This window comes from Rattus norvegicus, chromosome 1 (genome assembly GCF_036323735.1).
Source record: "Rattus norvegicus strain BN/NHsdMcwi chromosome 1, GRCr8, whole genome shotgun sequence".
NCBI lineage: Eukaryota > Metazoa > Chordata > Mammalia > Rodentia > Muridae > Rattus > Rattus norvegicus.
In genome coordinates this window covers 180,011,664-180,023,663 of record NC_086019.1, presented here as the reverse complement: position 1 = coordinate 180,023,663, position 12,000 = coordinate 180,011,664, and the positions used below count along the sequence as shown (strand labels likewise).

Genomic DNA, 12,000 nt, shown 5'->3' with positions numbered 1-12,000 from the left:
ATAGTTGTGACTGAAATTGTTATAGTAAACATAATCCTAGGAGGGAGATCAAGATTTTATATGTTATAGTCCATAAATGGACTTTACTAACAGCAAGTCATTTGACTTATTAACTTTAAGTTTCTCATTTATAAGAGTCATTTAAATACTCAAGACATTAACAACCTCCTCAAGTGTATGGTTTTTGTTCTTTTAATTCTAAGTACTTAACCAAAAGAAATTTTAACATTTTTTTTCCTCCTACAGATGATTCCTTCAGGATTGCCAGAACTTACAAGTATTCAGGATTTGAAATATGTTAGAGATGCACTTCAGCCCCAAACTACAGATGCTGAAGCTACTATTTTCTTTACTAGGTATGGCATGTTTAATTGTATCAAAAGTCTTCTGTGACAGAAGACTGGGGATATAGCTCAGAGGTAGAGTGCTTATCCTCTCCTGTAAGGTCCTGGGTGGTTGTTCACCAGCACTGAAAGAAAAACACTAAAAGTTGCTGCAGCAGTGCTTACAGAATGTTATTCCTCTCATCTCAAAGTGCAATCTCTGCTTTTTAGTACATGATTTCCACTGGATGACTCTTGCTTATAAACATATTTCTTTCTTTCTTTTTTTCTATTCTTTTTTTTCGGAGCTGGGGACCGAACCCAGGGCCTTGCGCTTGCTAGGCAAGCGCTCTACCACTGAGCCAAATCCCCAATCCAAACATATTTCTAAGAAACATGTTTTCCACAGTAATGGTAATGTGCTTCTTTGAAGGTTTCTTTCTGAGACGATTTCTTTTTTTCAAGATTGTACCATAATAGTTTCTATGGATACCACAACCCAGCAAGAGACTCTGATTCACAAAGGCTGTACGTTATTGCTTCATGCTAGTATGGGAAGTACATGCCAGGAATGGCGAGCACTTGACTATCATTTTTGCTTTCAGTAAAAATAGATCTTGGCAAAGGTGTTCTAAAGATCCAGCGACCATGTTCACTGAATTCTGTTATGTCTTCTGGGCAGGGAGCTCAGTTCCCACCCCCAGCCCCTGCCCCACTTTCTTCCTCTCAGTAGAGAGGAGGTATGAAACACTGGCCCAGTCTTTCCTAAAATCAAGTTTGGCTGAAATGAAGGAAACTAACTTTTCAATGCTTCCCAACTTAATAAACCAATTTTGGTGTTTATAGTTTTTATTGTGATTGTTGTTTCCCTCAATTGAGGCTGGGGGCCAAACACAGGGCTTTCAAGCATTTTACTACTGAGCTAAACTCTCAGTCTTTTTGGGTTTTGTTCTACCGAACTACATCTTAGACCTTAAATGTGTTTCTGGGTCTTGTTCCTCTGGTGACCTAAATATGTAATCTGGCCTTCCTTACAAAATGCTTCTACAAATTCCACCATTTCAAAATTTCTTTTCCTAATTAAGTATGATCATGATTATCTGATGGAATCTTGTCAACAGATTCCTCCATGCTGCTTAATAAATTTTTTTTGAAATGTGAATTAAAATAGTAGTCATCTTTTCAGTAATACATTAATCATATTCCAGTTCTGTAGCTCTTTGGTCTTGGACCCTATATAGCTCAAGAAATCCAAATATTATTTCTTTTTTTTTTTTTTTTCGGAGCTGGGGACCGAACCCAGGGCCTTACGTTTGCTAGGCAAGCGCTCTACCACTGAGCTAAATCCCCAACCCCCAAATATTATTTCTTTATATTGGAATGAGATGCATTTTAACAGATTTTCTTTGGCCCAAAGAAAAAGAGATTCCTTGGCAGAGAAAAAAAAATCTACTTAATACTTTACTTTTTTAAGAACATTGTTATTATCTCTTCTGTGTGTGGTGTATGTGGCCTGCTTGTAAAACAGGTAGAGGATAATAATGTACAAGGAGTCAGTTCACTCCTACAATGTAGGTCCTGGAGATTAGACTTAGATCCTCAGGCTTGGTGACAAATCCCCTAACCTGCTGTGCCATCCCCCAGAGCCTGCTCTTAATATTTTAAAAGGAAGTGGTTGTCATCTTTTATTATCTTAAATTTAACATATGTTCCATGAAAACTTAACTATTAACAAGTTTCTGATTATTTTTTAGGCTGATTGAGTCAAGTTTGGGAAGCATTGCCACAAAGTTTAATTTCTTCATTCATAACCTTGCTCAGCTACGTTTTTCTGGCCTTCCTTCTAATGATGAGCCCATCCTTTCATTTTCACCAAAAACATACTCCTTTAGACAAGACGGCCGGATCAAAGAAGTCTCTGTTTTCACATATCATAAGAAATACAACCCAGATAAACACTATGTAAGTTTGTTCAGTATGTAGATGATCGTGTATAAGGTTTCTGTTGTCCTTTGTTCATTTTTCACTGACTGCTTGAAGTTCTAAGCATTGGTTCTCTTTGTGCTTGTTGCTTCCATGAATGGTCGAAAAACAAGTAAATGTACTTAAACAACATGATTTTGATTTTTTTTTTTTGTATTGTTAAGTTTACTTAAAAATCACAAGGCCAAAATATATTCTTTCAGTGTCAAAGTATTGTTTTCTCATTCCTTCCATCTTTTCTTATTTCAAAGGTCAATCTTGCTTGCTATCATAGATTTATCAGTATAATTCAAAAAGTCAACTCCCAGCTGGGCTTGGTTATGCACATCTTAATCAGAGTACTCAGGAGACAAAAGGCAGGCACATCTCTGTGCTCAAGGCTAACCTGATCTACATACCTAGTTCCCAGGACAGCCAGGACTGCTTAAAGAGAGCCTGTGTCAAATAAATAAATAAACCAACCAACCAAATGAACGAACAAAAATGTCTGAAGCTCTCATGCCTCCTTTCCATACAGTATTTTTTCTATTTTTTGTATCAAACCCAGGGCTTACATAGCATTCATTAAATATACACATAAAGCTTGTTTTTGTTTTTCTGTGACTAGGTCTTACTATATAGCACTGGTTGCCATGGAACTCTGCATAGACCAGGCTAGCCTTAAACTCAGAGAGTCACATGTGTCTGACTTCCAAGTGCTGGGATTAAAGGGTTGTGCCAACAGGACTTGCCAAACCTTATTTTGAAACAAATAATAGGATTTGTATTGGTTTTTTTTCCACACTCTTTGAACTATTATTATTTACCCTTGTGTAGGTTTTTTTTTTTCCTCCTTTTATTTCATGCAGAAGTCAATCCCAATTTCCTAGGAATTGTAGCCATAAGCTCTATCACTGAGTTGCACCTCTCTCCTTCATGCTAATATTGTTAGATAATGTTTCTGGGTTTGTTTTGTTTTGATGTGTGATAAATAGTTTTCAGAAAGCCATTTCACTTTTTAACCGTTCTATTGAGGTTATATTGCCATTGATTTTATAATAGCTCTGGTAAGTATACTAAGTCTATACACACACATGCCTCTGGTTTACTGTGGATGTGCCTGACTCTTCTTACAGCAGTATTCAAAATATCGTAACTTAGAGTAGTTGAATTACCCAGTAAAATGTTCCCTTAACTCCTACCCCATAATTTTTTTTACCTTTTTTTCTATTTATTTTCTTAAATCCTAAACATTTTTTTTTGTTGGAAATGTACCAAGTGTATAATTTTGAGAGGTACATTATATTTAAACATGAAAACAAGTGTTGACTTTCAAGTTTTTATTCGAATCTTCCAATAGTTAAATTCAGTTTCAGAGTGCAGTGATGTGTACTGTAAATACAATGAACTGTATTCACTATGTCCTGATCATGGCATATATTACCAAGGTTAAAAGTACTTGCACTATAGATTTATATCAGGAAAGGAAATTTCATTATAATATAATGTGTCTATCATGTGATTTCTTTTCAGATTTATGTGGTTCGAATTCTGAGGGAAGGACACCTTGAACCATCATTTGTATTCCGGACATTTGATGAGTTTCAGGAACTGCACAATAAGCTCAGCATTATTTTCCCACTTTGGAAGTTACCTGGGTATGTTCCTATTCCTGCAGAAATTCACTTATTTTCCTATGTAGGAATAATTTATTTTTACACGTACATGAGAAACTGGTTAGCATTTAGTTCCAATTAAAACAATAAGTATCTTATACAGACTGAAAGTAGATAAAGAGCTAGAATTTGATGTTGAATGAACATATAACTAAAATCTTCACATCAGGTTTGGTGACACATGTACACAGGAAGCAGGGGCAAGAGGATACTAAAGATTTTTCTCCTTTAATTGTGTATCTGTGTCGGTGTGTGTTTGCCATGTTAGTGCCTGCAGACGCATTGGATCCCCTGGAGCTGGAGTTACAGTAGCCATTGTGAGCTGACCAGTGTGGGCGCTGGGAACTGTACTCAGTTCTCTGCAAGAGTAATACTCATTCTTCACTGCTGAGCTAATCTCTACTGCCCTAGTGCTTAGTTTTTCACCTGACCTCTTCAGTAAACCTTAGATTTACTGTAGTTTTCCTTTGACACATTCTTCTCAAACAAGATTTCAAAAACAAAGAGGCAAAATGGGTATCAAACTGTTATTGCTGGATGTGGATCTCTATAAGGGATACACAATGAGACCTTGTCTCAAAAGATATATAAAGTTTGGCTTAGGTGGTAGTGGTGGCACACATCTTTAACCCCAGCACTTGGGAGGCAAAGAAGCAGTCTGATCTCTGTAAGTTCAAAACCAGCTTGGTCTACAGAGAGAGTTGCAGGAGAAGCCCTGTCTTGAGAAACCACACACACCCACACACACCCACACACACCCACACACCATTATTACTGTCTACAGTCATTTTTCTTTTTTACCATCACCTAAATAAGAGTTGAGATAATGGTTTTGGCACCTGATTTAGGGCCTGTGTCATTGTTTATCTTCTTTTATGATTATTGAGTAGTGACTATTTTAAAGATCAGGTAAAATATTTGAATAAAGCTGAGACCAAATAACAGAAAATTAATAACAAAAACAGCAAACTAGTAAAACATGCATCTTTCTTCCCATCCCACCCCCTCCTCCCCAGGGGTTGTTGAGATAGGACCTCATATAGCCAAGGTTTGCCTGCAATTTACTAGGTAGCTGAGACTGGCCTTCAACTCCTGATCTGCTTGTCTCTATCTCCCAAGTGGTCCTGGGATTACAGGCATGTGCCACCATGTCTAGCCAACAGATGCATCATGATGCCAAGGCTTACATAAAGAAAATGAGTAGTTGAAAGTAGCTTATCCTCAGTGCTTTGAATCATACAGGCAAAAACATAACAAAGTAGACTCCTAAGTAAGTGCTGTTCATGAATTTACAAATACTTTCTGATGAAATAATTTAAATCCGTTTGCTTTTGTTTTTCTTTTGTAGCTTTCCTAATAGGATGGTTCTAGGAAGAACACACATCAAAGATGTAGCAGCCAAGAGGAAAATTGAATTAAACAGTTATTTACAGAGTTTGATGAATGCATCAACAGATGTAGCAGAGGTGACTTCCAATCTAAGAAGTAAATAACATAGTCTACCTTTGTGCTTGTAATAGTTAACTAATGAGCCTTTTTTTTCTCTTCAATCTTAGTGTGACCTTGTTTGTACTTTTTTCCACCCCTTACTTCGTGATGAAAAAGCTGAAGGAATAGCTAGGTCTACAGGTGAGATTTTACCTTTTCCTTCTGGTTGATAATTATGAATTCTGTGATGGGGTGGAAATGTATGTGTGTAAGTGCATGTGTGTAGACCAGATATCAGCTTTGGGTGTCAGTCTTTTGTTTTTGTTTGTTTTTGTTGTTCTTGGGGTTTTTTTTAAGATTTTATGTGCATAAGTGTTTTACCTGAATGTATATATGTAGATCATATACATGCCTGCAGAGGTCAGAAGAGGGAATTGCATCTCCTGGAACTAGAGTTATGGGTGATTGTAAGCCATTATGGGAGTGCTGGGAATAGAACCCAGGGTTTCTCTAAGAGCAACAAATTCTCTCTGTTTGTCTGTCTCCCTCTCTCCCTCTCTTTCCAGGGAAGTCTTTCTAAGCCAGTCTATTTCTGGAAAAACTTAGCATTTTTAATAATTAGCATGTGATTTCCAAAAAAAGTACAAATTAGTGGCATATGAAATTTACTTTTCCTATTTGCTTTCTCTCACCCTACCCTCATGCAGCAGTTCTTTTGCTGAAGTGTGAGCCATTTCAGGCACATTGAGATAAAGAAGAAAGTATTTCTGTTTTCAGGTACAAGTCCCTTCAGCCCTACTTTGGGCCAAATAGGAGGAGCAGTGAAGTTATCGGTTTCTTACCGAAATGGCACCCTCTTCATCATGGTGATGCACATCAAAGATCTGGTGAGTGGTGACAAATGATAACTGTAAATTTGTGCCCCGGTAGGAAGCACTACTGTTAAGAGACTGCTTTTCTTTATAGGTGACTGAAGATGGGGCTGACCCAAATCCATACGTCAAAACATACCTGCTTCCAGATACCCACAAAACGTCAAAACGTAAAACCAAAATTTCACGTAAAACTAGGAACCCAACATTCAATGAAATGGTAAGCTAAGCTTCGTTTCTAAAATTTTCCAAGAGTAGTTGTTTTGAGTTTCAGTGCTTTTATTTCTGAAGGCTTACTTATTTTTATGTGTATTTAGTGTTTTGCTGCCATGTATGTAAGTGCAATGGATGAATGCATGGAGCCCACAGAGGCCAGAAGAGGGTGCTGGTTTCTCTGGAACTTGAGTTACTGGCAGTTGTGAATTGCCCTGTGGGTGATGAAAATTTAACCCAGGTCCACCTCAAGAGCAGCCAGTTTTTAACTGCTGAGCCATCTCTCTGGCCCCTCCTTGAATGTTTTCTCTTGGTACTCCTCTTACAAAAATGATGTTTCAGCTGAACAATATTGAGTTTAACTGTTGCTGAGATACTCATGGCCAACTAGCAGATCAGTAATTAGTTAAACTAGTTAAAACCTACTAAAATTCTCCCATCTTGCTCTCTTAACTATTTTTTAGGTAGACATTTATTTATGTACCTTAGCATTTCATCCATACAAAAAATGTCTGGTCAGAGATTGAAAGACAACTTGAATTTTTATCAAGATTATAGCCAAGCATGGAACTGAAGAAATGGCTCAGCAGTTACAAGCACATTCTTTTGGAGGACCTGAGTTCAGTCCCCAGCACCAACATTAGGGGACCTAAAATTGCCTTTGACTCCAGTTCTAAGAAGGAATCTGACACCATCTTCTAGCTTCCATCTTCTGGCGTCCTCAGGCACCTACACATGTATGGATGATATAAACATTTTTTTAAATTAATGAATAAAAATTGAAGAGGAAAAAATTGAAGAGGGTAGTAAATTCCTGTACTCATAGCTCTATAGAGGGCTGAAGCAGGAAGATTATAATAGATTATAATGTGAATTGAAGGTCAGCCTGGGTTATCTATATAGAAGACCCTGTCTGTCTCTGTCTCTCTGTCTCTGTCTCTGTCTCTGTCTCTCTCTGTCTCTCTCTCTGTCTCTCTCTCTCTCTCTCTCTCTCAGAAACCTACCTATAGAGGATCATTCACTCTTTAAAAATACATGCAGTGTTGACCACTGAACACAGAACACTTGTAAAATAGCAGTGGGTTTTTTAGTGGATTTTCCACTAGTTAATCCACTAGTTGATGTTACACTGCCAAGACAGCAAAATGCAAACAAGTGTGGTGTGGTTGTTTTAGTCAGGCAATAAGACAGACTAAAGAAATGTTTCTCAGAACTTACTATGAAGCTCTGTGGAAAAGTAAAAATTTAGAGTGTTGTGATGAAGATTTGAAGTAGCAGTTTGAACACTGCAGATCTGCTGCAAACTGCACTTGCACTGTGGTTTTGTATCTCCTTGTGATTCAGAAGTTACCACTTCCTGCTATAGAGCGTTTAAAGAACAAAAGAATCAATGAAATTTTAATCTGTTTTTGCAAAATAATTTTAAAATTACATTATCCAACTTGCTTTCCTTTCAATCCTCTTTTCCTCTCCAGCAGTTAGATCACCTGAAGGTGATCACGAGGTGATCTCTTTTCCTTCCCCTCACTTCCATCTCACAGAAGTCATATCTCAAAGTTTTGGGATTTGTTTTGTTTTTTGACAATGATTGGCCCTGCTTTGTTCAGTCTCTGTGTTAAACATTGACAGGAATGATAGTTCAATCCAAGACTCTAGAAGTTAAAACATGCTTCCGATGCTCTGAGGCAAGCCCTGCTGCTGTAGTCGGTGCCACTAATTGGATAGCTCTGACTGATGTCTTACATTTTGTTGAAAAGATTCCAAGAAACCAAACCTTATTCTTTTTCCCCCCTCTAGCTTGTATATAGTGGATACAGCAGAGAAACTCTGAGACAGAGAGAACTTCAACTGAGTGTGCTCAGTGCAGAATCTCTGCGGGAGAATTTCTTCCTGGGTGGAATAACCCTGCCACTGAAAGATTTCAACTTGAGCAAAGAGACAGTTAAGTGGTATCAGCTGACTGCGGCAACATACCTATAAACCTCCAACTTCCGAGCTTTGGAAGCAAGGAATTATAAATGTATGCACATGTGTGTATGTGTTCTCATACACACGCCTTGGGAACTTTATACAATTTCATACTTGGTTAGAAATTATAAACTTAACATGTTGGACCAACCGTCAGCCACATAACTAACTTTTATAGATTTTTGAGAAGCCATTGCTGTTTCAGAGTCATTTTGTTGACTCCTACCAATTCCAAACTTAATACGTACTAAGTCCTAAAAAAGACTTTGACATAATACTGTGTTATTTCGGCCACTTTGTCTGTATTCTTCCTATACAGACACAGCAAATTGTTTTTTGTTGTACACCTCACAGCCTTTACCTCTGTGTGTGTTCACAGACACCAAAGGAAAGATGCGGCTGCTACTCAACAGGCTGAAAAGCAAAGCACAAACAGTAGTCAGGATGCTAAGGACTACTAAGTAGTCTACAGAAGTAGGAAAAAATACTATTTTTATTCATTGTTAAGCCTTTTCAGAGTAAGTGCCAATCACTGAAGTTGTAAATAATGGTGCCTTACTGAACTCTGTGCTTCACTGGCACTTCATTTCTGTTAAAGAGCAAGTCGTTTTCACTCATTTTCACCTTACTGAGGAGGACAAAATATCATGTACATTTACTAATGGTTTCCTCACAAAAATACTATTTTCTCTACTTCTGATTGTGACTTTATTTTCACTATTGAGCTATTTGACTTAATGTTAATTGCCCAGTAATTGAATGAGATTCATTGATACTGTTGTATTCTAAATTCTATCATTCCATTATTATTTGCAAGGGTGTGAACTGAAATTGGCATTTCACTTCCATGTATCTAAACTTTATTCCCTCATTAAACAAATGGAAATTGTTCAGCCTTATGCATAATAACCATTTTTATTTGGTAAGATGCCCGGGCGGCATAAGGAGTTAGGGTCCTGACTGAACTTTAATTTAGACATTTATGGAAGGTGTTGTGTAAACTGTCCTGTATTTGTAGACATTGTACATTCATGTGAAAGAACTATTTTCTGTACTACAATGAAACTCAGAATTTCAAGAGAAAAGTTTGAAGTTATTAGGGAGTAGCCATTAAGAATAACATTAATCTTTATTTCCCCTTTCAAATATAATTTTGTTTAGTTTTGGTAAACATGTATATATAATAAATTTCTTGGTTAGAAGTTCAAATATTTTTAGGATGGTAATAGAGATGTAGCAGATTTGGTAGTTAAGAGAAAACTGACAGACTATTTAATGAAGGGTACCAAGAGAGGACAATCTGATTCAGTTTTCCAGAATAAAATTTTTATGAAGTATACAAAGTGATTAACAGAAGTGATGCTTAAAAGAGTTAAGGGTGTTACCATTGGAATACATTTTTAAAAATCAAAACTTGAAGTATTTGGTGCCTAACACTATGGTCCATTTGTAGGGAAATGAGTATGAGTATGTGAATTTTTTATATTAAAGTGTGTTGTCTACTTGATAATTAAAATGAAGATCAAAACACCATTGTTTGCTTTTTCCACAATTAACATTTCCTTAAATTGTTTTGCAGATGTAAATAGCATTAGAATTTTTTTTTCTTTTGAGAGAGACCTGATTCCATTCCATGAGTCACATAGCTACTTAAAAAAAAAAAAAAACAAAAACGCTGTTTGTAAAAGGTGGTCATTGACTGGACTCATGGACCTTTTTGTGACCTGTTACTGTCACAAAATATTAAGATATTAGCAGAAACAGAATTAGAAAATGTAATGTCACTTTTCAGTGACAAGAAATCTGATTAAACGGGGTTGGGGATTTAGCTCAGTGGTAGGTCCTGGGTTCGGTCCCCAGCTCCGAAAAAAAAAAAAAAGAAATCTGATTAATATGTAAAAGTATATATTATAATTAATACTGTATAGTTAACAAGAATTCAAAAGGTATTATTGTCTAATTTAACTCAATATGTGCCTTCTTTGGTCATTAGACTACATATATCTTAATATAAGTTATTTCTTTGTAAAATGCTAATCTTCAGCCCATACCAAAAAAACAATGATAGGGAGGAGAAAGTAGCCTCTTTGCACTACAACTGCAGCCAATTATAATCAGCTGGCTTTCTAAAAGCTTCTTAACAGTTATCTTGAAATAAATCTGAAAAACAAAACTCTAAAAAAACAGGTCAAAACACTAATTTTTATGTATATCATATTTATAACTACCTTCATCAAGTAAAAATAATTCTGCTACATACAAGTCCTGTGCCAGAATTCTTTGTTCTTGCCAGTGCTCTAGGACCTGAAGATAATGGTTCATCCCAAGAACCTGTTTTCTTTGAGGAATCCAATGAGAATTGGCACCAGTGCTTTTTATTACTGTGTTTATGTGAATGAGTTGTTAAAGCATGTGTATCTTTTTAAGTACTTTTTTTTCAAATTAAAGTTGTATCTAAAGTTCAGAATCTTGCCTTAAATTGTTTAATTCTTTCTAAGACTCATGAATTGTAACATTTAAAAAATTCACTTTTGATAACTCAGATTTTAAAAACACTGAAGCCCTGCTATCATGATACACATTTACTTACATGCTGTCCACTAGCAATGCGAATATGGATGTGGTTACTAGTGTCACCTGTAAGAACAAAATGCTTTAATTATATCAGCATAGTGAGATAAGATGTATAATATTTTTATTAATACTTGGAATATATTCAGTGAATTGAATGTGACTTCATAACTATACTACAATTATATTAAAATATTTCTGAAATAAAGGAACTCAGCTGTCATTTCCTTCCTTGGTTCAATACTTTGGTTTCAAACTTTAATATGGTTATTGCTTCTTACCCAGGAGTTTGTAAGGTTTAGTAATTCTAAGTTCGAATGTGATTCTTTGAAGGTCTGGATATTGTCTGCTACAGCCTATCACTTCCTGAGATGTGAATTCTGTAGATATGGTTCCTGGCCTGTGAAAGTTCACTTAGCCACACATTCTAGGCATAGTTCACAGAGCTGAGAAGTACAAATTAACATCATACCTTTATTCCGGATTATGAGCACAAGACTGGCTCTCTAACCTGATAATGCAAATAATAAATAAATAAAATACAGTATAAAGACCCCGAAGTGACAAAGCCATATCCTCATGCTGCCCACTATCCTCTGGCTCCCAAACATCTTTAGAGAGAGATGGTTTATGTAAACTTATCCTTTGAAATAACTGAGTCCTTGCCTGATGCCAGGCTGTTTGGGGGTGCTAGAGTTCAAACTGTTGCAGGCAGGGGGCTGAAAAGATGGCTCAGTGGCTACCATGGCTTTCTGTTGTTGTCGAGGACTAGAGTTTGCTTCCCAGTACAAAGGTACTAGTGCTTATTACTCTAGTTCTTGGGGACCCAATATCATCTGGCCTCTATGGGCACTGCACTCAGCTTGCACAGCCATATATACAAGTAATTAAAACACAAACAAACAAAAAACTAGGGGCAGATGGCTAGAGAGATGGCTGAGGGGTTAAAAGCACTTGCTGGTCTTGCAGAGGACTTGGGTTCAGTTT

The 12,000-nt window shown here is 36.6% G+C and overlaps 1 protein-coding gene across 5 annotated transcripts in view; it reads left to right on the top strand.

Annotated features, from left to right (window-relative positions):
• The window catches only part of Pik3c2a (phosphatidylinositol-4-phosphate 3-kinase, catalytic subunit type 2 alpha), a 105,539-nt gene extending 94,123 nt beyond the window's left edge, over nt 1-11,416 (top strand). For 4 of the 5 annotated variants that reach the window (XM_063267507.1, XM_063267503.1, XM_063267510.1 and 1 more), the window contains 8 exons: nt 247-356; nt 2,078-2,285; nt 3,819-3,943; nt 5,310-5,427; nt 5,518-5,590; nt 6,167-6,276; nt 6,356-6,481; nt 8,272-11,236. In XM_063267507.1, the coding sequence (XP_063123577.1) occupies nt 247-356; nt 2,078-2,285; nt 3,819-3,943; nt 5,310-5,427; nt 5,518-5,590; nt 6,167-6,276; nt 6,356-6,481; nt 8,272-8,454 (1,053 nt within the window). In that variant the 3' untranslated portion in view covers nt 8,455-11,236. Of the gene's footprint in view, nt 1-246; nt 357-2,077; nt 2,286-3,818; nt 3,944-5,309; nt 5,428-5,517; nt 5,591-6,166; nt 6,277-6,355; nt 6,482-8,271 lie in introns of all 5 variants that reach the window. The other variant, NM_001108500.1, reaches the window with a different exon arrangement.
• Nucleotides 11,417-12,000: the final 584 nt, after the last annotated feature.